Raw genomic sequence first — 24,869 nt, 5'->3', positions numbered from 1 at the left:
TAGTGTGCACCATCAATGCTGAGGGGCACAACCTGCACAGAAATATGTTAGGATGCTGGAAGGTGTGTGACATGCACAGGAGTCACAGCATGCGGACACCATGAACCATGTCCAATCTGGGGTTAGGAAGGAACATCACAAGATTGAGAGATTTCCCCTCTGGTCAGTCTAATGATGTGATGTCAGTGGTTAAACCTCTGATCGGACACGTCCACAGCACAAGCGTGTGTTCCAAAGCCTTTCTCAGCCTATTTTACAATTAAAGTCCCATTAAATAGTTTTACTAAGCATACTTCAAAGCTACTCTGGCTACAAGCCCTACTGTACCTGCCCCCTGGTGGAGGCTAGAAATAGTGAAGCCAGTGTGAAGTGAAGAAGACAATGGGTCACGAGCTAAACAAAGTCCGAAGCTAACGTTGTTCAAGCTCTTCTAAAGTGAAGGCATCACAAAAGCTTGGCTGACCAGAAAGGTAACCTACCAAGATTCATCTACCTGTGGGCAAACTTTATTTCAACAAACAGGAAGCAAGTTGAAAGAAACTCAAATCAAACGAAACAAAAGACATCCATGCATCAAAGCAAAAATCAAACCATGAAAGACTGAGCCTATGAAGACGTCGAGTAATAACTGGTACTATACCAGCATCACTGGGCTGCATGGTGGGAAGAAGCAGGCAAAGGCGGGGGATGGTGGAGTAACGAGCAGTCAGAGTGGTGCAGGGGGCAGTACATCACATCAAACCCAGTTAACACAGTTAACTTTCAACTCTTAACTCGAAGCTGGTGTACACACACACGCACGCACGCAGGCACGCACGCACGGACTTCACAGTGGGTAGACAAAACCATCTGAGGAAGGAGTTCTCTGCTAGTTTTTTTTTCTCTCTGCTACAGTAGTTCATGCTGGGACAAGGTGATAAAACTGAACTTTACACTAAACTAATTTTTGCTTTTCGTTTGTCTCTTCTTTTTCTCTTCTTAACATGAGCGAGCGGTTGGCTCCAGGCCATCAGCTGGACGCTCACCAGGACTACATCTATGCTAACCAGGGCTTAATGCTTTGGACGTGTGTGTGCTTTAGCCTGTGATACTTGAACACGGTCAGTATTGACACTTACTGAGGCACAGTATATCCTGCTGTTACCGCCACCACCAAACACAAGCTCTGGGGGCTACCTCTGGCTGACCACTGCAGGTTATTAGCAGTTGAGACTTAATGTCTTTCTGATGATCATCTAAAGCTGGATGCTCATTAGAATACTTTGCCCTGATGATGATTATCACCTGACAGCATCTGAAAGTCAGTGCTTTAAATGTATCATTTGTGTTCCTCTGCAGATGATATCATTTTGTCTACTCACTGCAGTCAGAGAGGCAGGTTGAGGTAGTCACCTCTGTTGTAGGTTTGACCTTGATCCATGACTGACACTGTCACATGGAAGAACAGCAGAGAACAGTTTGTCTAAGTGTAGCTATGGACCTGAACATGGATTGACTGGCTCATCACTGAAGTGTGAACAAGCAGAAAAACAGTAATCATAACATGTCGTAACATGTTTGGTAACTTATGCACACGGGGCCCAGGGGGCGCTCCAGAGTGATAGAGCATTAGTTTAGCTTAGCTTCATTCAGAAGGTCTGACAGAAGAGATACTGCAATGACAAAGAGTGGGTGAGAGAGACACATAGGGAATGAGACATGGTACCTTCACTTTCGATTGTGGCGACTGCATCATTGACCAGTCGAATGACGGTCACTATGGAGGCTTGTGGAGGAGAAAAAGATCAGATTTGACAATACAGTCATTCAAGGTGACAAATGCTCATGGTGGGCCTGCATGTAAGTAAGCTAAAAGGCCCTGACCTCTAGGACCACTCCCTGACTCCTCGTGTGAGGCTACACTGCCAAAAAATGTATACTTCACAAAGACACAATACAATATCTAAAAAAACAACAACAACAACACTGATGCCGTTCTCTGACCTCTGTGGTCAGAAGGGTGGGACCTCAGCAAGCACAAAATCCCCATGAATGATCATGTTGTCATTGGATGTCATTGGTTGCATGAGAACAGCACAATGCAGTGCAAATGAAAGTCTAGATAAGACCCAGCCCCAGCCCACAGCGATGCAGCCCCCTGAACCTGCTGACGACGATGCACAATGACACATGGAGCCATACAGATGTGAGAAAAAGTAACACTGAACTGGTTTCTGCTTAGAATCAGTTGATGATGCATACAATGAATCCTCTGGGAACAATGACATCTACAGTCACGTTAAGAGGACATCTACTTGTTTCCAAACTAGGACACTTTGGGAGTTTAACGGATGATGCTAGTGTCCTGTTTTACTTTATCCCTTACAGGGGTGGGATGTGGTGGGGGGATACATCAGGACAGAAACAGTAGCATGCAACTACTGTACTGTCCTACTGATCAAAGCCTTTCTCTTCCTGATCTCTAATGTAACTGAGACTGAAGCACAGTCGCTGCTCCAATTTAAAAAAAGGTTTACTGTGGCCAGAAAAGCTCAAATCAATAAATTAAACAGATTTATTGTGAGCTTGTCTGTCTGTGTAGTCACATCACTAGCTAACAGTAGAAAAGCACATTTTCTGCAGATACAATGTTACACAAGAATTTCTCACAAATGTATGAAAGACAGGGAACCCTTGTAGGACTGAGTGCTGGGGTGAAGGCTTACCATTGTCATCACAGGAGTCGGACTGGAAGGAACTCAGGGACTGCACCTCGGAGTTGGTACCTTTGTTGCTCCCTGAGAAGCATGTGACCTCCTCTGCCATGTCAACCATCTTACCTGAGGAGAAAAGGAACCTTGTGGTGAGTGTGACACATCCCTCCCTGTTAACGAGGACTTTTCCCAGCTCCTCCTGCTTATATGCTCGGACTTTAGCTGGAAGCGTCTCATTTTTAGCTAAGTCATAGTTCAACCCTCACACTCACTCACCCTCATCGCTGTCCCATGGGCTCTTACGGATCGAGTCACAGTCTGAGCGACAGGGGGATACTGGCGGCAGGTTGGGGGCCACACTGCACACCACCACCCCCCTCCTAGTGGTCCCTGCCAAGATTCTTGGTGACTCTGGGTGGAAGGTGCTCATCTCTGTGTGCTCCACACTGTGCCCATCCACCATTTTCTCTAGTGTGGATCGTGTGTCTCCTTGGAAACACGGTGTGTATGCCATGGGCCTCACAGGGACCTGGGGAGGCCCCATCATCCCACCCCCCCCCACCACAGTGGGCCCCAGCCCTGGCTCTGAATACAGGTTCAGGGGGTCTCCTGGTGTGCAGTGCAGGGTCTTAAACTGAATCCCATTGGCCTTGTTGAGCAGCGCTGCAGTAGCCGGGTCCTGGACCAAGGATAGGTTGTTTCGTGAGTAGTTCTTCTGAAAAACCTTCTTGCGGAAACCAATGAAGAGGATGACGAGGGTGATGATGACGAAGAGCACCACAGCAATGCCAATCAGCTCCTCTTTCCCGACCATGGCATGGCCTGCCTGCATGTTGGGCACGACAACGGGCCGGAGGCTGCAGCGCTGGCCCACAAAGCCGGCCGTGCAGTTACAGTAGAAGGAGCCGTGCGTGTTGACGCAGAGGCCTCCATTCTCACAATCCCCCTCTGGATTGCTGCGGTCGCATTCATTCACATCTTCCTCACACCTGCAGGATGGAGAAGAACAGTGAGATGGCATCAGTACCTCCGGACAGCTGTATGCTCTGCTCCTAGATGGATCACAATGAAATGCAGAAGCAGTAATCCCAACACATTCATTAAGCGGCCGTGAGGTGTATTATACATCTCAGTGCATTTCAATGCTTAACACTCTCAAATAGTATTTAAAGGAAAACTTTAAATACTACAACCCCCATTGAAATGATTTTCAATGAGGGTCTACCAAAACGATGTTGGGTAGTATAAATGAAGGGACACTCCGTACCCTCCATATTAAATTATCATTTATTCGTCTGCAAAAAGCCTCTGCAACAGGAAAGAAGCTGTTTTGCCTCAGGCTCACAGACTACAACTAGTGCTTCCTGGTTTCCTCCAGATGCATCATGTCTCTGCACTGAATTAAGCACAACTGAATCTAACAGACAAATGTTCAGACATTGCTTTACAATGAAGAAAAGGAAAAAGAAAAGGTTATATTTCAACAGTGTGTTTGAAAAAAGACATAGTTTCTAAGTTGTTTAGCAGATCTTTATTTTGAAACAAAGCAAACAGTTGTTAGAAAGCCATACTGAAGATTCTTCATTTAGCCAAAACCCTCTTCTTTTCTTCATCTGCTGTTAGTGGCTGGAAAAACAAGATGGTTGTCCCTTCCAAGAGTCTCTGTAATGATACGTGACCGGCCGGTATTACATTCAAAAGGATGAAATAAAATTTTTTATTAGTATTAGAGTTGCTGCGAGCCAAGCTAATGCACAGGCTAACATTAGCAACCTAAGCTAAAGCTATCCCTGATGGTCCAAAACACAAGAAGCAGCAGCTCGTAACTTGACTGAAACTTCACAGTTCAAGCTAAGACAACTAATGGTCAAACATATTACTTACTCACTGCTCATTCCACCGGTCTGTCCTGGCCATTTTTCGAGTTTCTTCTGGGTATCCTGAAAATAATTTCCACCTCCTCTGTCCACATGCAGCCCAAAACCGATGGTGTATCATCAGCAGTAGAATCCACAACCTTATCCGAACGAAATTAGCATCAATAAAATTTAGCACAGGAATATTCAGTCTACTGCACACAGCTCCTGTAATCTGCGATGCTGTCGGATCTCCTGGTGTTCAAGTTTAACTGGTCACCAGTTAAACTTGAACAGGCATAAATTGTAACTACAGGCATAAATTGTAACTACGTTTTACATTTTTGCAGGGCTTTTTTTGCGAAAAAAAACCCTTCACTTCCAGATGGAAATGTGAAACTATTTCCCACCCTCGGCAGCAAGACTCCACATCCTGTGAAGTGTTTGTATGCAAAGTAAGATAGTATGGACCTATTACAATATCCTGTACTACATTATTTAGTGCATTCAAAAATTAGGACATGAATGAAATGAAAAATTGATCCCATTTTGTGTTTGAAACTGAGAAGGCGGCTCTTAATACGCTTAGAAATGGCCAAAAAACGTATAGATGAGTCGGGTATAAAATTAACATAAGCCTAAAACAGGGGTGGGCAAACCTGGTCCTCGAGGGCCGCTGTCCTGCTGGTTTTCCAACTCTCCCTGCACCAGTTACGGCTGATTACCTGGATCAGGTGTGTTTAGTCAATCAGCAGCTGAAAAAGCGAACTGACACACCTGATGGAGGTGATCAGCTGGGAGAGTTGGAAAACCAGCAGGGACACTGGCCCTAGATTGTGTGCTCATTTTCTATTAATGGTGCGTGTGTCTTTTTTCTTTACATTGAATGCACAACCTGCAAACGTTGGTTCCACTGGGTGTGTGTTGGAAGGCCCAACATAGAAGCAGTGTTCCAAGCCCAGCCTGCCAGTGATGCAGACTTTGTTGAATAACTTGAATAACTATAAATAAACATATATATTGTTAAATGCAAATTCACTTTGCACAATGGCCTGATTATGTATTAGACAGCTCTGGAGCATGAATATTCATAATTGTGATGTATATGTATGAATATAACAGATTATACATATTATATATCTTTATATTCTTTGTTTTGTTTAAAGAAATGTTTGAGTAGACCTGATATGAATAATGTATTGCCTTGTTTGCTTTTTCCCCAATATAAACAGTATTTTTTTGTTTAGTAACACACATTTGTGTCATAAACCAGGATGGTTGTTTTTGAATTGCCATGTTCATTTCCTGTTGTATTTTGGTGGTATTTCCTGTCTTGTTTCCTGTTGGCCTTAGTTTTGTTCACTTACCTAGTCATGTGTCACACTTTCTGTTTTATTTTCTTAAACTTCCGGTTCTGTCTTGTCATGCGTTACCTTTGTTTTTTCAGTCATGGGATCACCAGCTGTAGTCCATCAGTAATCACTCTCTTGCATTTAAGCACCTGCACGTTCCTTTGTTCTCTGCCAGATAGTTTGTTCAAGCACCCGGTTTGTCAGCCTCCCAGTGATATCTAGTATTCCATGGTTTCTTTTGACTTGTGTCTGTACCTTGGCCGTGTTTTTGCCTTGTCTCTGCCTGTACCTCTGGTAGACCTTTTGACTACTGTTTTTTGTCGATTGCCTGCTTGATTCACGTTTTTGCCCACCGTTTGGGTTTATACCAAATAAACCTGCTTTGTCCTGTCTCCTGAGCTGTGCGTTTGGGTCCTTCACTCCTGTTCGCTCACGTTGAGCCGTGACTATCTGGCCTGACTCGGACCCAGCCAGCTGTAATCAGACGGGTGTTTTTCCTTTTTTGTCCCACGGTTTTCTTTTTAACAGAGTGCGCCTGTTTTTCACCATGACGTTCACCTGGCCCAGATTACCGGAGGGCCTCCTTTGGTGTTTTGCAGAGCTCGCAAGGGAATACACGGAGGCATCTGGCATAAAGCCATGGCTCCGAGTGGTGAAACTGGCAGTGGAGATTCTCGAGGAGGAGTTCTGGTGGTTTCACTACCCTGGGGTAGGGGCGCTGTTTGCCCGGCTCCAGGCGATGCTAGCAGATTTGGCACGCCAGCGGCACGCAGCGCTGCCCACATTTCACCAGCTGCTTCCGCCACTGTCATCCCCAACGCCACTCAAGTTCCTGTCGCCACTTTGCCGGCTAAAGTTCCTGTCGCCGCTTCGCCAGCCCACGTTTCTGTCGCCGCTTTGCCGGCTCAAGCCCAGGTTCCTGTCACCGCTCTGCCGGCTCAAGCCCACGTTATTTTCGCTGCCCCAGCCTGTTGTCGGGATCCAGCTCCTGTGGAGGCTTTATCCCCCGACTCTGCCTTGCCGTCTGTGGGGAGGAAACTATCCGTCATTGTCGCCCTAGACCACGCCCACGTCCCAGGGGGGTCAGCTTCCACGTTCGAGGTTCTCCCTCCTCCAGCTAAGGATTCCCCCTGTTGCCCAGACGACACCCCCACCTTCACCGTAGGCATGTCTGACAGTCTGTTCTCCCGGATACGTCGCCAATGCTCACTCCCAGTCGTGTTCCTTCTGGCAGGCCTGGTGCCTTCTGCTTTTCTGTGCACAGCCTCCTTGGAGGTGCCGGTGGTCCCTGCAGGAGCACGTTTGCTTCCACCCCTGGGGGTCCAAGGGAGGCCGCGCCACCCTCCATCTCCAGGGGCCCAGAGATAACCACTCAAACCTTGGATCCAGGGTATTCTGCCTTTTTGTGTTCAGGCACTGCTTCCGGGGGTCCTAGCGGTCTGGTACCGATCACGTTCAGTCCGCCACTAACCAAACCTGCTTTGGTTCCTGGTTGTCTGGCACTGTCCATGTTGGCCTCAGCTCCTGGTGACCCGGCTCAGACCACGTCTGCTTCAGTTTTTGGTGGTCTGGCAGCGACCACGCCTGCTTCAGTTCCTGGTTGTCCGGCACCGACCACGCCTGCCTCAGTTCCTGGTCGTTCAGCTCCGACCACGCTTGCCTCGGTTCCTGGTGGTTCGGCTCTCACTACGTCTGCCTCAGTTCTTGTGGTTCAGCTCCGACTACGTCTGCCTCGGTTCCCGGTGGTTCAGCTCTGACTACCTCTGCCCAAGCTCCACGTCTGGGTTCGTCTCTGGTGCTGGCTCCGTCATCTCGCTGTCTTTGTCCCTGGCTTGTCTCTCGTCTCTGGTTCCATGTCGGTCCTTGTCCCTGGCTCCGGTGCCTCGCCTGGCTCCGGTTCTTCGTCACCCTTCATCTCTGGTTCTGGTTCCGGCGCAATGTCTGTCCTTGTCTCTGGTTCTGGCTCCAGCTTCACGTCTGTCCTTGCCTCTGGTTCTGGTTCCACGTCTGTTCCCGTCTCTGGTTCCGGCTTCCCGCCAGCTCTCGTCTCGTCTGCCTGACTGGTGGCCTCACCCTTGGCGCAGCCTGCCGCAAGGGTGACGCTGCCTCTTTCGTCGTCGGCCACCTCAGCGGTCCTGCCTTTGGGGCGGCTCCCTGCCTGGAGGACGTCATCCTTTGCCACAGTGGTGGTCACTCACCTCCGTGAGGGAGTATTTGGACTTTTTATTGGACTCTAGGTCGCATTTTGTTGTCTGGGTCGGGTTTCTTTTGTCTTGTCTGGCGTTTGTTTTATCTGGGGATTGGTTGTTGTGCTTCACGATTTTGCCCGCCGTTTGGGTTTATACCAAATAAACCTGCTTGGTTCTAAGTCTTGTCTCCCGAGCTTTGTGTTTGGGTCCTTCACTCCTGTTCACTCACGTTGAGCCGTGACAATTTGAAGCTCAGGTACTGTAATATCAAGTGCACAGCGCTTGTGTCCTCGGCTTAGTGATTTGGCATTTTTCTTGTTATCGTATTCTTTGTATGTTGAGTTCTGATATTTACAAGAGGACCATCTTTTACAAGACGTTCTGTATAAATTACATGGAGCGATGAAAATGTTCAGATGCATTTTTTTGTACATAACACACACAATTTAATGTGTGACCAGTCTGTCAACCTATGACTATAAACCTGTGTTGCATCTGTATCCAGACGTATGAATGAGACCAGCTACTCGCTCCTCCTATTCCTCTCAACACTGAAAGTGACTCGTTCACCAAAACACGACACAAAAGACGAGTTAAAATGTGTGATCTGACAATGCAGTAACAACTCACAAGATTGCTGTAACGAGAACAGTGCTGACACTAATTTATCAAATGTAGATGTGTTACAAAAAACGCTGAATGTAACGTAACAAGACACAGTGGTCACAAGTCAATCTGGCTGTCACAAAAGCAGAGGTGTCTAAGATGGCGGACCCAAACGCACAGCTCAGGAGGCAGACAGGGCAGTGAAAAGGGTTTTAATATACAACGTGGTCAGGGTACAGGCAAGGATCAAAAACAGGTAAACAGAGAGGCGAAGGTGCACGGCAGTCGAATAGTCGCTAAACAGGGAGTCGGGTCAAACACAACAGGCGAGGCTACGGTACCAGTAAGGACAATCCAAAACTCCGGAGACGTGGTCAGGTAAGCAGGTAAGATGGCAACAGGCAGGCAGAACAAGAAACGCTGGAACGAGTAACACAACTCATGATCTAGCAGGGAACTAAGGTAAGTGCTGGTGTTAAGTACTGGAGAAAATGACCTGATTGTGAACAGCTGTGTAATCACGTGACTGAGATATAAAGCGGGCAAAAGGCAGGACTGAACAGTCAGATACGACCTATGAAACGTGTCTGGTAACAGTGGTTTGGTTGCCTAGTGGTTAAAGCTGTGGCTTTGGTGTTTCCTTACTGCAATGGCAGTGGGATTGAATCCCATTGAAAGTGATTTTTTGCTAATGTAACAGAATGTTCAAGATTTTAGTTTTTTGGAGCATGGCAAACAAGACTTCGGAGTCAAGGGTTCAGCATTTTACAATTTATTGACTAAAGGATCGTAGTAATAACCAGTGCTGTATTCGGAAATCGGTCACCAGTTAAACTGGAAACTAGTTAAACTTGAACACGGCTATTGGCTGCTCCATGGTCGGATCTCTCGGCTGTCGGTTGCCCGCGGTCGGATCCTCCCATGATCAGATGCCTCGCTGTGATTGCCGGCCCCTTAGTTACGAATGTTTGGAGCAGAGAAAGGCGGGTTAGCTGTCCTTGTTGATGTTTGACAATGTTTAGTCAATCTAAACAATTTTTACAGTTTTATAAGGCGTAATCTGACGCAGTTTGAACGTTTAACATTATTTTTAATAGAATTGGATCCCACTGCCAATGCAACAAAGAAAAGCCCTAAGCCATGACCAAGCAATCACTGTGATGATCATTTCACAACATCACACGTGTAAAGACACTTTTTGTGAACGGTGGAAACCAGGTAATATTGTGACTACTGTGTCTTGGTGTTACGTTAAATTTTGCGTTTTTTTTAAGACAAAGTTAGTGTCAGCAGCTGTTCTTGATAGAGCAGCCTTGTCTGTTACTGCGTTCTCACACATCACACGTTTTAACTCAAATAAAATTTATGTCGTGTTTTGTTAAACTAGTCACGGTCACTTTCAACAAGGATTCAGTAGCTGTTTATGTCTGAATTCAGATGCGACAGAGGTTGACAGTCACAGGGTGACAGAGTGTTATGTACGCATAAATAGAACTGGTGGTTCTGGTGGCTAACGTTCTGTGGCACCCAACAGTCAGTGATACTGACAGCCTGAGTCTGCCTGGCACAGGTGTTCAATAGAAGGAGGTGCAAGTGATCTTCTCTGCTGTGTCTGTCGTGCTTGGTGGCTGAACCAAATCACACAGTGATGAAACTGCAGGGGACAGAGTGGATGTTGGCAGTGTAGAAGGTGGTCAGCAGCTCTTGGGACAGACTGAACTTCCTGAGCTGTCTCGGGAACTTCAGGATCTGTGAGATTGTGGATTTTAGGAACCTGAATGAGTCCACGTTAGACACTGTGTCATTGTGGATGGGGGTGGGGTTTGCAGTCAATAGTATAGAGGGAGAAGAGCAGTGGGAGAGGACACACCACTGCGGATAGTATTAAAGGCTGAACTGAAGTCCATGAACAGGATCCTGACATGTGCCAGAGAGATCCAGGTGCTGTAAGATGTTGATGTGGAGTCCCAGGTTTACAGGATCAACAGGCCTTGACTGATCTTCAGTGCAGTGGTCTGATTATAGTGTGTTTATTATAGCTTGTAGTGCCCAAGCCCTGTTGTCTCAGTCGTCTTCCTGTAGATCCAATAAAGAGACGCTGCACCTCTGAGAAGGATCTCTGTGAAACTTTCTGAGTTGGTAAAACCCAGAGGAAATATTCCAGGAGATGACTGTTCTAGGTTCAGGAATTTCTCTCTAGAGTAGGTCATTCGTGAAGCCATGAGTGTCTCCTTGAAAGAAAACAAAAACACTAAGAACATCAAAAAAGTAGAGTGTACTGGAGAGTAGAAGACGCCATCTTGATTCTTCTCAATCCATATGAGATGTCATCTAACAAGATAAATGGCTAAATGAAAATGGAACACTGCGTGAATGTTTGGTCGTGTAGAGAAGGACACTGTTGCTCCCTGATACACAGGCCCTGCATCCTTACAACTTGTTTACCCCCACCTTCCTCTGAGGTTGTGCTCACCCTACTCACCAAACGGCATGCATTGATTATCCTACATGTTTCATATCCTATCACTATAGGGATAGCACTGGTACACACTGATGCCAGATTTAGGGTTTAAAACATTTTACATGTGTGTTTTCTTTATGTGCTGTATTTTTTAAAATCCATCTAAGTGTGTTCTGTGCTTCCAAACAGCATCAGTTTTCCTCAGCAGCAGCTGTGGTTCAAAGGTTCCTCCATGTGGTCATGACCTGCACTCGCAGACCTTGCCTATGCTTAGATCACATACAGGTCAGCGGCTTTTTGATTATACCAAATCAAAGCAAACCGCTGCTTACATGTCCTGTGATTTTAACTGCTGGCAGACAACACATGCTGAAACTGGGTCGTGTAGTTGGAACTCAGGTGTGACTCACGTCAGGCCCTTGAAGCCTCTCCTGCAGGAGCAGAGAAAGGCGTTGCCGATGGGTCTGCAGGCACCACCATTCTGGCACGGGTTGGGAACACAAGCTGTTATCTCCATCTCACAGCGAACACCAGTAAACGGTGGGTTACAGCTGCATGAGAAACCTTAAGGCAGGACAGGAGAACACAAGTAGTGAGCTTCCTGTTTACACACATGCATGCACACCAAGATACATAGCCACTTATGGCTGCTCACACAGTGTAAAGACTTTTGACCATTGGCCATGGATTACAGTTTTAAGCCTGTCTGACTTACACCTGTGTTGTCTGATACTCACCACCAGAGGGCAGGCTGGTGCAGGTTGCTCCATTTCGACAGGGCTGCTGCAGACACACATCAGGATAGAGGATACAGCCCAGCTTCAGTTCCGTCAGTCCCACCACCTCTGCATGGCGGGAGCGCTTATTCTGCAGGGGTAGCTCATTGTTGTTCAGTGTGACTGAGTCCAGGCAACCCTGGAATCCCTCCAGCACCCGGTAGCCTTTCTGGGAGTCCATTAGGCTACGAGAGTTGGGGTGCTGCACCTAAAGAAAATTATAGCTTATTCCCAGGAAGACGAGACAGCTGGCTCCTGTTTTAATGATTCATCATTGCTGTGAGCATTAAAACCACTGAGCATTATATTTTAATCTTACTATTATTACTTCAAAATTTAAATGTGGTCAAGACACAGAATGTGCAGTCAACAACTAAACATTAACTAAACGTAAGTTCAAATGTACTGAATTTATAGAAATTTATTTGATCAACGTATTTGTTCTATCTATTTAGAATTAGCATCATTGAGCTCTGACAACAATTGGGAGATACACTGATTCAAGGGCTGCTCTATAAGTTTACGTGAAGCTATAAGGAGAAGCACGATGTCCAGTAATCACTAGCTAACTAGCTTCCGGTAATGCAACACATCCTACATACAGCACAATGGGAGGTCACACACACACACACACACACACACACACACACACACACACACACACACACACACACACACACACACAGCTGTTCATGGACTGACCAGAGCACCGAAGTACACGCTTCTGTCTGGAGCCAACGGTTGGATGAATGGCGGTCCACGGCGCCGCTCCACGTAGCTGTCGTCTACCGTCAGGCTGCTAAAGTTGCGATTGAGTTCCAACGCCACTGTGTGCCAGCTGCCATCGTTGATACGTCGGCTGGAGATGCCCAGCATGTCACTGCTGTCTCTGCCGGCGCCTTGGAACCACAGCTTCCCCTCCTCCAGCTGCTCACAGATACAAACACACGCATCCATGCTGTAACACATGTACTGTAGGTCATCAACATGAAATGTGTAAGTGGTGTAGGCTCTTTGTGTGTGTACCTTGAGAATGGTGCAGGGCTTGGTGTGTGTGTACCTTGAGCTTAGTACGGGCTCAGTATGTGTACCTTAAACATGATGCAGGGATGTGTGTGTGTCTAAAGTATTGTGGCTAAAAAATTATCTGGTGGGAAAAACCTGTATGAAGATTTTCAGTCAGGATTTAGAAAACATCATAGCACAGAAACAGCTCTGGTTAGAGTCACTAATGATCTTCTCCTAGCTTCAGACAATAAAACAGATAAACTAGTCAAAATTCAGGGTTGTTTAAAAGACAGCAAATCCTGGATGTCCCAAAACTTCCTTCAACTAAATTCAGATAAAACTGAAATTCTTATTGTTGGGCCTAAAAATCTGAGAGAGACCCTATTGAGTCAGATAGCCACCCTGGATGGCATAACATTAGCTTCAGATTCTACTGTGAGCAACCTTGGTGTCATCTTTGACCAGGATCTCTCTTTTACATCATACATTAAACAGATCTCCATAACCGCCTCATTTCATCTTAGAAATATAGCTAAAATCAGAAGCATCCTCTCTCAGAGCAATGCAGAGAAACTGATCCATGCATTTGTTACCTCTAGGCTGGACTACTGTAACTGCTTACTCATAGGATGTCCTAACAGCTCCTTAAAAAGCCTACAGCTTATTCAAAATGCTGCAGCCAAAGTTCTGACAGGACTTAGAAAGAGAGATCACATTTCTCCTACATTAGCTTCTCTGCACTGGCTGCCTGTAAAATGTAGGATAGAATTTAAAATTCTCCTACTCACCTACAAAGTACTCAATGATAAAGCTCCTTCTTATCTTAAAGACCTCATAGTTCCTTATGCTACCAGCAGAACGCTTCGTTCTCAGAGCGCTGGGCTACTTGTGGTTCCTAGAGTGTTTAAATGTAGAACAGGGGGCAGAGCTGTTAGCTACCAAGCTCCTCTCCTCTGGAACCAGCTCCCTCTTCAGGTTCGAGAAGCTGACACACTCTCCACCTTAAGATTAGGCTTTAAAACCTTCCTTTTTGATAAAGCTTATAGTTAGAGATGGTTCAGGTCACTGGCAATGATTGTTAGTCACAGGAACCATCTCTTAGTTAAGCTGCAATAGACATAGACTTAATTTATACACTGAGCTCCTCTGTTTCCTTCTACCTCTTCTGTCCAATAACCTCCCATCATTGTTCTATGTTCAACTAACCTTGTCTCTTTCTCTCCAGTAGTTGTGCTTCTCTCTCTCCCACTCTCTCTTTCTCCTCCACTCTGTCCTCACCTTTTCTCTCTCTGTCTTTCCCCTCACCCCAACCGGTGGGGCCTTGAGATAACTTTGTTGTGATTTGGCGCTATATAAATAAAATTGAATTGAATTAAATTGAATTAAAGTACCTTGAGCAAGGTGCAGGGCTCGGTATGTGTGTACATAATAATGCCCCGGCTCTGCAGCGTCCTAATCCTTAGGCTGAGCTTCAGTTCTGTCTGCAGCCAGTCAGACAGCCGGTACTTGATGTAGCTGTTACCTGAGAAGCTCAAAGACGAGTGGCCTGTGTTGAGAAAGACGTAAAACTCATTATATTAAAAATATTAAAACATTTGTTTCCTTGTGTGTCTTTGTGCCTAACACACTTACCAGGGACATGCGGGGGGGCTCGAGCCTCTGCTCGTTTGCCCTCACAGTCTGAAGTGCCCTTAAAGAAGGCAAATAATTTTTTCTGCTCCGCTCTGGGTTTTACTTTTCTTGTTCGAGCCCAAACAGCCACTGTCTCTGTCAGTTGCTCCATGTATGCCGCTCTGGTATCTCCCACTCACTCCCAAACACGAGCAGTCAGTTAGATAGTCACTCGCTTTAGTCGCTGCTGGAGCTTTTTTGTTTTCAAAAGTTCCTTGTCTACTCAAAGTGTTTTGGATGTGTGTGCCTTCACGTGTGTGTTGTCAGGGAGTGAGGGACCAGCCAGAGCAGGTAGTTACAGGTAAGATAATTGATTGACTAAAGCCTGAGTGTGACTGTATGATAAAAACGTATGTATTTGTATAAAAGCTGAGCTAAAGACGTACAAACTAGTATAAATATAAAATTTTATTTTATATACATTATATAAAATACTATTTTCAAAGCTTGACATAGGTCCTGGTGGCTCGATAGCTGTTGGACTTTGGAACAGCTGGTCTGCAATTCAATCCCCCCACCTCATTGGCAACATGTTGACATATCAACATGTTTTTACGATTATAACAGAAAAGTTTGCCATTTATTTGAATATTGCGTAACTGCCCTTTTTTGTTTTGGGCCACTGCCCTTAAAAATGTCTGTGCAGGACCCTGACGCTTACACACCTGCGCACTCTCCCAGTTTGCCTGGGGGACACTGACACGCATATTGCCCTCTGGTGGCCTCCAGTGGAACACACTGCATATCTGCTGGACAGGGTTGATCCTCACACTGCTGTGACAGAACAACACAGCTGGCATCTGAACACACACACAAGAAGAGACAGAAGAAGAAAGACACTGTCATCAAAGCAGCAGCTGGCATTGAGCGTTAACAGGAAGAGGGAGGAAGACAGGAACAGGAAAAGGGAGCAACATCTGACAAAACACCTGGAATATAGTGCACAAAAAGTAGAATTAATATATAACTACTAAAGTCCTTCTAGTTTATTACGTTATCCTGAGCAGAAGCATTAGCTGAGTCCAGGCTGGAGCAGATGTTGTAGGTGTAAGAAAAGTGTTGTTTGACAGACCACAAGTATGCATCACAGAGTTACTGTTCAAACATGGAACATGGACTAAACTCACAGAGCAGCACCTTCTGATAGAGATGAAAAAGTAGGTGAAACAGTAAAAAAGCCTGACAGATAATAGACAATCAGCTAAATTCTTTAATAAGCAGTGATCTAGAGAAACCATCAATATGATGGTAAAATGTACAGGGTTACAGAAAGTTTGCACTAAACTTTTGTAGCCTCCAACTATAAAAGCTTTAGACGTGATCATCAGTAAACATGTTACACAGAGAGGAATCCACAGCTCACCTTGTCCATTTGCTTTAAATAACACTTCAGTGTGTTGTTTATATTGTAAATTATTATTTTTTTTATTTTTCTGTCTATAATAGAGGTAAAAATCATGTAAATAGAAAATGCTTGAATGATTGATTGAACCTTTACAACCTCATGTGGACCTGACTGAAACCACTTTACATCAACTCAAAATTTCCAATCATGCACATGGTGATATTCATTAAATATCAACAACATGGGCGGGAATAAAATTAAACCTGCTGGTGACTGAGATTAACATCGATAAAAAAATAATCTTGGTTTAATGCAATATTTTTGTCTTTTTATTTCAAATGTGCTCTTTATGCACTACTTTATAACTTGTATGTTTGTGGATTCAACAAAACTTGAATTATTATCTCTGTGTACACCAGAGAGGTTGTGATAAACTGAATGACATATACCTGATCATACCAGCCATGATGAAGCTGCTTTGCTCTGATCTGGAATCTATTAAGCTTTAAAGCAGTTAATCTGAGCAAAGGGTACCATCCATCCATCCATTTTCTAAACCGCTTACTCCCTAATGCGGGGTCACAGGGGTGCTGGAGCCTAACCCAGCTGACTATGGGCGAGAGGCAGGGTACACCCTGGACAGGTCGCCAGTCCATCGCAGGGCAACACATAGACAGACAACCATTCACTCACACACTCACACCTACGGGCAATGGAGAGAGTCCAATCAACCTAATGCACGTCTTTGGACTGTGGGAGGAAGCCGGAGACCCCGGAGAGAACCCACGCAAACACGGGGAGAACGTGCAAACTCCACACAGAAAGGCACCAGGGCCGCCTGCGGGAATCGAACCCAGAACCTTCTTACCTTCTTGCTGTGAGGTGACAGTGCTACCCACCGCACCACCGTGCCGCCCTCAAAGGGTACCAATACCAATATAATTATTACTGTCAAAATAAATTACATGGAACAAAGAAATTTGTCAGGAAAAATAATGTGTGAAAATAAATAGAATAGAATAGAAAAAGTAATTTCTTTGGGAGAGCTGATCCGCTGCACCTACGATGCCAAACGCTGATTAAGTCAAAAAGTCAAAAGTTGACCATGGTAAAAAGATGTCAAAGATGAAAATGTTGACCAAAGTGCATTGTTGACAATTATGAAAAAGCTGACTAGCCATTTAATTTGAAAGGATTTAAAAGAAGTATTTGTAATTAATTGCTCAACTGTTTAGTAGTTTAATAACTAGTCATAATTAACCAGTCATAACCAAAAATCTTGCCTTTAAGGTAATAAATTACATTGGTGCTTTTATTTTGAAAGGATTTAGAGGGCGTGTGTAAGTGAATATAAAATAGTATTATACAATATATAAAATAGTCTCACTAATGATGAGTTTTCATTTTTATTTAGTCAGAACCATAAATCTTCCTTTAAAGGAAATAAATTGCATTGATGCTGTTAATTGGAACGGATTTAGATGAAATGTGTGGGGGTACAGTAATTACGTAACTGTTAATTATTCTTTAAATAGTCATAATTAACCATTCAAAAGCAAAAACGGTGCAGTTAAAGCTAACAAACTGTTTTGGTGCTTTTATTTTGAAGGACTTAGGGGAAGCATGTGTGGCTAATTACTAAATTGTTAATCAATCTTTAAATAGCCACAAGCACCCACTACAAAACAGAATTATTGCTATTAAAGCTAATTATATGGCTTGGTGCTTTTATTTTGAAAATAAAGAAGAGACAGTGGAAATGGAGACGAAAAGTGGGAAAATCAGGCTAACTCTGCTCTGTAAAAGCTGAATTTTCAACCTTCATAAACAGGTTGGTAGAGCTGAACCATAATAGTTATCAGAAAAATAACTTGACCTTATAAGTCCCAAGGCTTCAATGAGCAACTGGTTTGAATTTCATGTTTGAGCAATCAATTTTGCGGTCACACTCACGATTTCAGATGTCTGGTAGAAATGATCATTAGAGTCTATGGGGGAAATTCAGGATCTCTCTGCACTTTGAGGTCGATAGCGACTAAAGTATAGGTCTAATGGCTTAGCCAGTAACACTTTTAGAAAGAAGACAAGTATGACTACAAACAAGAGAAAAATATGTTGATAGAGTGAAAATTGTGGCTGTAATGACAAGTTGAAGACAGAAGTTCTGTCTTAAATGAAAAACAAGCCCTCGCACTCTAGCTGTGACATCTCTAGGTCACGCAATACACACTAATAGAAAAGCTGAAGAATCGCTGAAAACCACATGATAAAAAAAAAATACGAGGACGCTGATTTACACAGATAAAGTTGAACGATGATAGATGCTTTTGAAGTTGAAATGACGATGACAGACGCTGATGAAAAGAGGAAAGATGATCAAAAGTTGAACGATGATTCCTATAGACGACCACTATAAAAACACAATGAAAAACATTTAATATTGTAAAAGTTGAAAAGCTGAAAATGTTAAAAGTAATAGTGTTGACCGTCTAACGATGACACACGTTTAGAATGTTGAACGATCCTGAAAAGCAGACAGAACTTGTAGTTGATGCTAGTCCTGTTGCTCTGGGGGCCATTCTTCAACTTGGAAAAAGAGGGGAAAGGCACACAATAGCGTATGCCAGTCGCGCACTCAGTGACATCAAGAGACACAACTCACAGACTGAGAGGGAAGCACTTACACTTAGTTAGTTACAGTACAATAGTGTGGAGTTTTCATTTGTATCTGTTTGGGCACTCCTTCACTCTCATCACAGATCATAAGGTGCTGGAGGTGATAAGCCACCTGCCAGGATCAAACGCTATGGTTTAAGACTACAGTCCTATGACCTCAGAGATGTCTACAGAAAAGGAGCATAAAACCCAGCTGACTACATGTCGAGACACCCGCTTACCACACAGACCAGTGAACACACATGAGCGACCAAAGTTGCAGAAGACTATGTCAATTTCATAGTACAGCACGCAACACCAAAAGCAATGACTCTATCTGAAATCAGAGCAGCAACTCTCCAAGATGCAGTCTTACAAAAAGGTTAGTTCTCACATAAGAAGTGAGCCTTTAAAAATGACTGAACTACCAGAGTCCCCATGGCATACCATCAGTGCAGATTTTATGGCCCGCTCCCAACTGGAGAATATCTTTTAGTGATGATAGATGAGTACACACGCTATCCAGTGGTCTCAAGCCTGTCAGATCTACTTCTGTCAATACAGTCATTCCTATTATGGACAAGACATTTTCAATGTTTGGCATTCACAAAGTACTCAAAACAGACAACGGGCCTCCATTTAACAGTAAACAGTTCTCTAAGTTTCTAATACACATGGGCTGTTATCACAGAAAGATAATGCCTCTATGGCCACAAGCAAACGCGACAGCAGAACTTTTTATGCGCACTCTTGGAAAAGCCATTTGTGTAACAGAGAGTCAGAGGATCCCTTGGAAACAAACACTGAACACGTTTCTTCGTGAGTATCGCTTTACTCCACACAGCACGACTGAAGCATCACCAGCAGAACTCCTGTTTCAGCGCAAAATCTACTGTAAGATACCAGCAATCTCAAACACTGCTCACAACACAGCCGACAGTGTAGTGAGAGAACGTGACAAACAAGTGTAGCAATCCACGTCTGGACTGAGGTAACCTGACCTACATGTGAACTTAACTCCCTCCTTTGAAGAGCCCCTACGTCCCTTTAGTCCCCAGAGATAAGGGACCCTGAACCTTTCTCCACAACAGGAGACTGGCTTCTATCACCACAGGCACCAATTGACGCCAACATCTCAAATGTCCATATCAAAGAACAATGAGTCCACTTTGTTGATCTACCTGTAAAGATTCTACCTCTGCTTATCATGCCAAAAGGAGAGGCTGTCACATTTATCACCAAGAAGCTGTCTCTCCCAGAACTGGGACCACCAGCCATAAAATGTGGAATGTGCTCATCAAAGAGAACGAGAGACTTCATTTGGACACAAGTTCTGGTTCAGACGCACCAGAGCTTTCAACCTCCATGAAACAGATGTCATTGTATTCTGTGGACAAAATGTTTTCATTTGATATTAGATTGGTTTCTGTGTGATGTTCAATTCCTGATCTACAGATTTGCCAGGAAATTCCTAAAGTTACAAAGGGACTTGACTCATCACCATGCTTTCCTTTGTGTGTAGACACAAAGTTGAAATAGAGAGACTCACCTTCTTTACTTCTTTTAATCTCTGCAACATACACATGGACTATTTCCACCAGCTACAATTCGGTATCCTCATTATTGTATCACATTGTGTGTTATGTGAAAAATTGTCTCTTCCTTATTTTTATGTCTCTTCCTTATTTCTATGCATTTCTATGCAGTTATTATACGAGTTATGACTTATGTTCTGCAATTAATATCTTATGTTTTGTCTTACTGTATGCATTTGACATTTCACCTAGATTGTTCAATGGTTGTCTCTGCCTGATAGACTCTCAACTCTAGCTCCCAAACCCAAGGTCGGGGAGTTGTGTCTCTGTCTGTTGAGACTTGGTGCTCCTTTCTCACAGATAGTTGGACGTCAGCGATGCAGGTGTGAGAAAGTAAAAATCTTCACACACACTGCGACAGGGAGGAGATGGTGCATGTAATTTGATTGGGTTAGAAAGACAGTCCACCCTAGTCGGACAGAGAAGCTAAAAGGCAGAAACAACTTGAGGATCGTGGGCTCTTTGCATCACACCTTCGTGGTGTCATGATCTGTGTTTTTGTTCTTGTCATGATCTGTGTTTTTGTTCTAGCTGATTCCTTGTCTTATTTTGGTTCCAGGTTCCGTTTCCTGTTTTATTTTGGTAGTCCCCCGGTCTCTGTTTTGTGTTCTAGCTTCACTCCCGAGTCATGTCACGTCACAGCTGTTCTTGTTTCACCCGGTCGTTATCCTCACCTGCGCTGCATCAGTAATCACTCACCCGTGTATTTAGTCACCTCCTGTTCCCGTAGTCACTTGCCAGATTGTCGTTTCGAGTCCCATGAGTGTATCCTTGTTTCCTGTGTTTCCTGAATGTTCGTGCTTCTCGTGTTTTGTTCCTGTTCGCATCGTGTATCCTGCCCGACCCCGGATTACCTACTTACCGTGAGTTTTTGCCTGTTCCCTGCCTGTACTCTTGCCGAGCCTTTTTGTGTTGACCTGGACCGTCTGACCGTGTCTTAAGGAATAAATCTTTTGTTAATTATAATATCGTCTCCGTGCTGTGCATGTGGGTCCGCCGCCTGCCCGAGTTCCTGACAGAACAATCTGGCCACACTTGGACCCAGCCAGCACTTAGCCTCCGGTCAGGTCAGTGACTGTTTTTCCCTTGTTTTTTTTTTTCGGCAAATATAACTCTCCCGCGGAAGTATGGTTTCGGTTTCCTCCTCTCCGCCTCGTCGGATCGTTGTGCCTGCACCAACCTGCCCAGCTCCATGGTTATTTCCCTGGGAGGATTTCCTGCTCTCACGCGGTCCTCAGTCGCCAGTTCAGCCGCGCGCTGCTCAGTCGCCAGTTCAGCCGCGCGCTGCTCAGTCTCCAAGTCAGCCGCGCGCTGCTCAGTCTCCAGTTCAGCCGCGCGCTGCTCAGTCTCCAAGTCAGCCGCGCGCTGCTCAGTCTCCAGTTCAGCCGCGCGCTGCTCAGCCTCCAGTTCAGCCGCGCGCTGCTCAGTCTCCAGTTCAGCCGCGCGCTGCTCAGTCCCCAGTTCAGCCGCGCGCTGCTCAGTCTCCAGTTCAGCCGCGCGCGGTTCAATCTCCAGTTCAGTCGTGTTTTCCCCAGTCTCCAGCCCAAGCTCCAGACGCCGCGGTCCCGGTTCACCATGCGGGTCCCGGTACAGAGTTCCGGTCCACACCGCTCCCAGCGCCCCAAACGACGGACAGTCGCAGCTGCTCCGGACGGCGCCGGCGGCGGCGCGGTTCCAGGATTCCGGGTCCCGCGGTCTCGGTCATGGGGACCGAGCAGTCTCCTTCTCCGACAGAGGAGCCCCTTGATTCTCTAACTGACTGTGTCTCTCTGATAGCGGGCATCCCAGACAGCGTCGCCCGACGGGTCCACCTCCTCTGCTCTCCTCCGGTGGCGTTTCTCTTCGCCCACCTCATGAACACCGCCGATTCGGCAGCAGACCAGGGCGCGAGAGAACAACTGTTCCAGGAAGCAGCCGCTCTCGTCCTGAGGGAGCCTGTCCTGCGTGAGGCCCTGCAACTCCCGGGCCTGCAGCCAGCGGCCGCTTCATGTCCCACCTCTCAGTCAGGTCAGCCTCGCCATGCTCATGCCCTGGTGCAGCCCTGTCGCCTCCAGGCCCCAGCCCAGTCGAACCTAGTCCAGACCCCAGATCAGCCGTGTGTTGCCCAGACCCCAGATCAGCCGTGTGTCACCCAGACCCCAGATCAGCCGTGTGTCGCCCAGACCCCAGATCAGCCGTGTGTCGCCCAGACCCCAGATCAGCCGTGTGTCGCCCAGACCCCAGGTCAGCCGTGTGTTGCCCAGACCCCAGATCAGCCGTGTGTCACCCAGACCCCAGATCAGCCGTGTGTCACCCAGACCCCAGATCAGCCGTGTGTCGCCCAGACCCCAGATCAGCCGTGTGTCGCCCAGACCCCAGATCAGCCGTGTGTCGCCCAGACCCCAGATCAGCCGTGTGTCGCCCAGACCCCAGATCAGTCGTGTGTTGCCCAGACCCCAGTTCCGTCCTTGTCCCCGTCAGAGGGCACCGCCCGTCTGACGATTGTTAACCCCACCCAATCAGGCCCGACGTCTTCCCCGTCGAGCTCGGCAGCTGTAAGCTGTCATGCCAGCTCCGGAGTTGACGCCGTTCCAGTCCCTGTCGGCCATGTTGCGGCCGTTCCAGCTCCTGTCGGCCATGTTGCGGCCGTTCCTGTTCCTGTCGGCTCCTCAGAGGAGGACGCCGTTCTAGTTCCTGTCGGCTCCTCAGAGGAGGACGCCGTTCCTGTTCCCGTCGGCCATATTGAGGCCGTTCTAGTTCCAGTTCCTGTCGGCTCCTCAGAGGAGGACGCCGTTCTAGTTCCTGTCGGCCACGTAGAGGTCGTTCCAGTTCCTGTCGGCCATGTTGAGGTCGTTCCTGTTCCTGTCGGCCCTGTAGAGGCCGTTCCAGTTCCTGTCGGCCATGTTGAGGTCGTTCCAGTTCCTGTCGGCCATGTTGAGGTCGTTCCAGTTTCTGTCGGCCATGTTGAGGTCGTTCCAGTTCCTGTCGGCCATGCTGAGGTCGTTCCAGTTCCTGTCGGCCATGTTGAGGTCGTTCCAGTTCCTGTCGGCCATGTTGAGGTCGTTCCAGTTCCTGTTCCTGTCGGCCATGTTGAGGTCGTTCCTGTCCCTGTCGACCAAATTGAGGTCGTTCCAGTTCCTGTTCCTGTCGGCCCTGTAGAGGCCGTTCCAGTTCCTGTCGGCCATGTTGAGGTCGTTCCAGTTCCTGTCGGCCATGTTGAGGTCGTTCCAGTTTCTGTCGGCCATGTTGAGGTCGTTCCAGTTCCTGTCGGCCATGCTGAGGTCGTTCCAGTTCCTGTCGGCCATGTTGAGGTCGTTCCAGTTCCTGTCGGCCATGTTGAGGTCGTTCCAGTTCCTGTTCCTGTCGGCCATGTTGAGGTCGTTCCTGTCCCTGTCGACCAAATTGAGGTCGTTCCAGTTCCTGTCCCTGTCGGCCATGTCGAGGTCGTTCCAGTTCCTGTCCCTGTCGGCCACGTCGAGGTCGTTCCAGTTCCTGTCCCTGTCGACCAAATTGAGGTCGTTCCAGTTCCTGTTCCTGTCGGCCAAGTTGAGGGCGTTCCCGTAGGCCAAGTTGAGGGCGTTCCCGTAGGCCAAGTTGAGGGCGTTCCCGTAGGCCACGTTGAGGGCGTTCCCGTAGGCCAAGTTGAGGGCGTTCCCGTAGGCCAAGTTGAGGGCGTTCCCGTAGGCCAAGTAGAGGGCGTTCCCGTAGGCCAAGTAGAGGTCACCCCTGTCTCTGACCCCGTTCCTGCCGACCCTGTAGCGGTCGTTCCAGTCCCCGTTCCTGCCGGCCCTGTAGCGGTCGTTCCAGTCCCCGTTCCTGTCGACCCTGTAGCGGTCGTTCCAGTCCCCGTTCCTGTCGACCCTGTAGCGGTCGTTCCAGTCCCCGTTCCTGTCGACCCTGTAGCGGTCGTTCCAGTCCCCGTTCCTGTCGGCCCTGTAGCGGTCGTTCCAGTCCCCGTTCCTGTCGGCCCTGTAGCGGTCGTTCCAGTCCCCGTCACCCGTGGAGCCGTAGCGCCCGCCGGCCCCCAGGAGGAGGTCGCGCTAGTCGCAGTTCCTGCGCACCTCCAGGAGGAGGTCGCGCCAGCTACAGCTCCTGCGCACCTCCAGGAGGAGGTCGCGCCAGCCGCAGTTCCTGCGCGCCTCCAGGAGGAGGTCGCGCCAGCCGCAGTTCCTGCGCACCTCCAGGAGGAGGTCGCGCCAGCCGCAGTCCCGGCGGATCCCCAGGAGGAGGTCGCGCCAGCCGCAGTTCCTGCGCGCCTCCAGGAGGAGGTCGCGCCAGCCGCAGCTCCTGCGCGCCGCCAGGAGGAGGTCGCGCCAGCCGCAGCTCCTGCGCGCCTCCAGGAGGAGGTCGCGCCAGCCGCAGCTCCTGCGCGCCTCCAGGAGGAGGTCGCGCCAGCCGCAGCTCCTGCGCGCCTCCAGGAGGAGGTCGCGCCAGCCGCAGCTCCTGCGCGCCTCCAGGAGGAGGTCGCGCCAGCCGCAGTTCCTGCGCGCCTCCAGGAGGAGGCCGCGCCAGCCGCAGTTCCTGCGCGCCTCCAGGAGGAGGCCGCGCCAGCCGCAGTTCCTGCGCGCCTCCAGGAGGAGGTCGCGCCAGCCGCAGTCCCGGCGGATCCCCAGGAGGGGGTCGCGTCAGCCGCAGTCCCGGCGGATCCCCAGGAGGGGGTCGCGCCCGTCGCAGTCCCGGCGG

At 47.5% G+C, this 24,869-nt stretch overlaps 1 protein-coding gene across 16 annotated transcripts in view; it reads right to left on the bottom strand.

Annotated features, from left to right (window-relative positions):
• The window catches only part of fat3a (FAT atypical cadherin 3a), a 188,189-nt gene that overhangs the window by 2,346 nt on the left and 160,974 nt on the right, over nucleotides 1-24,869 (bottom strand). For 7 of the 16 annotated variants that reach the window (XM_029171579.3, XM_029171582.3, XM_041073467.2 and 4 more), the window contains 9 exons: nucleotides 15,278-15,412; nucleotides 14,333-14,487; nucleotides 12,636-12,860; nucleotides 11,895-12,141; nucleotides 11,568-11,721; nucleotides 2,970-3,682; nucleotides 2,706-2,819; nucleotides 1,706-1,765; nucleotides 1,393-1,428 (listed from right to left, as the gene is read on the bottom strand). In XM_029171579.3, the coding sequence (XP_029027412.1) occupies nucleotides 1,393-1,428; nucleotides 1,706-1,765; nucleotides 2,706-2,819; nucleotides 2,970-3,682; nucleotides 11,568-11,721; nucleotides 11,895-12,141; nucleotides 12,636-12,860; nucleotides 14,333-14,487; nucleotides 15,278-15,412 (1,839 nt within the window). Of the gene's footprint in view, nucleotides 1-1,392; nucleotides 1,429-1,705; nucleotides 1,766-2,705; nucleotides 2,820-2,969; nucleotides 3,683-4,258; nucleotides 4,356-4,577; nucleotides 4,711-11,567; nucleotides 11,722-11,894; nucleotides 12,142-12,635; nucleotides 12,861-14,332; nucleotides 14,488-15,277; nucleotides 15,413-24,869 lie in introns of those variants that run through there. The other 9 variants (XM_041073469.2, XM_029171590.3, XM_055514211.1 and 6 more) reach the window with 8 other exon arrangements.

This window comes from Betta splendens, chromosome 13 (assembly GCF_900634795.4).
Source record: "Betta splendens chromosome 13, fBetSpl5.4, whole genome shotgun sequence".
Taxonomy (NCBI): Eukaryota; Metazoa; Chordata; class Actinopteri; order Anabantiformes; family Osphronemidae; genus Betta; species Betta splendens.
This window is presented reverse-complemented; position numbering and strand designations above follow the sequence as displayed.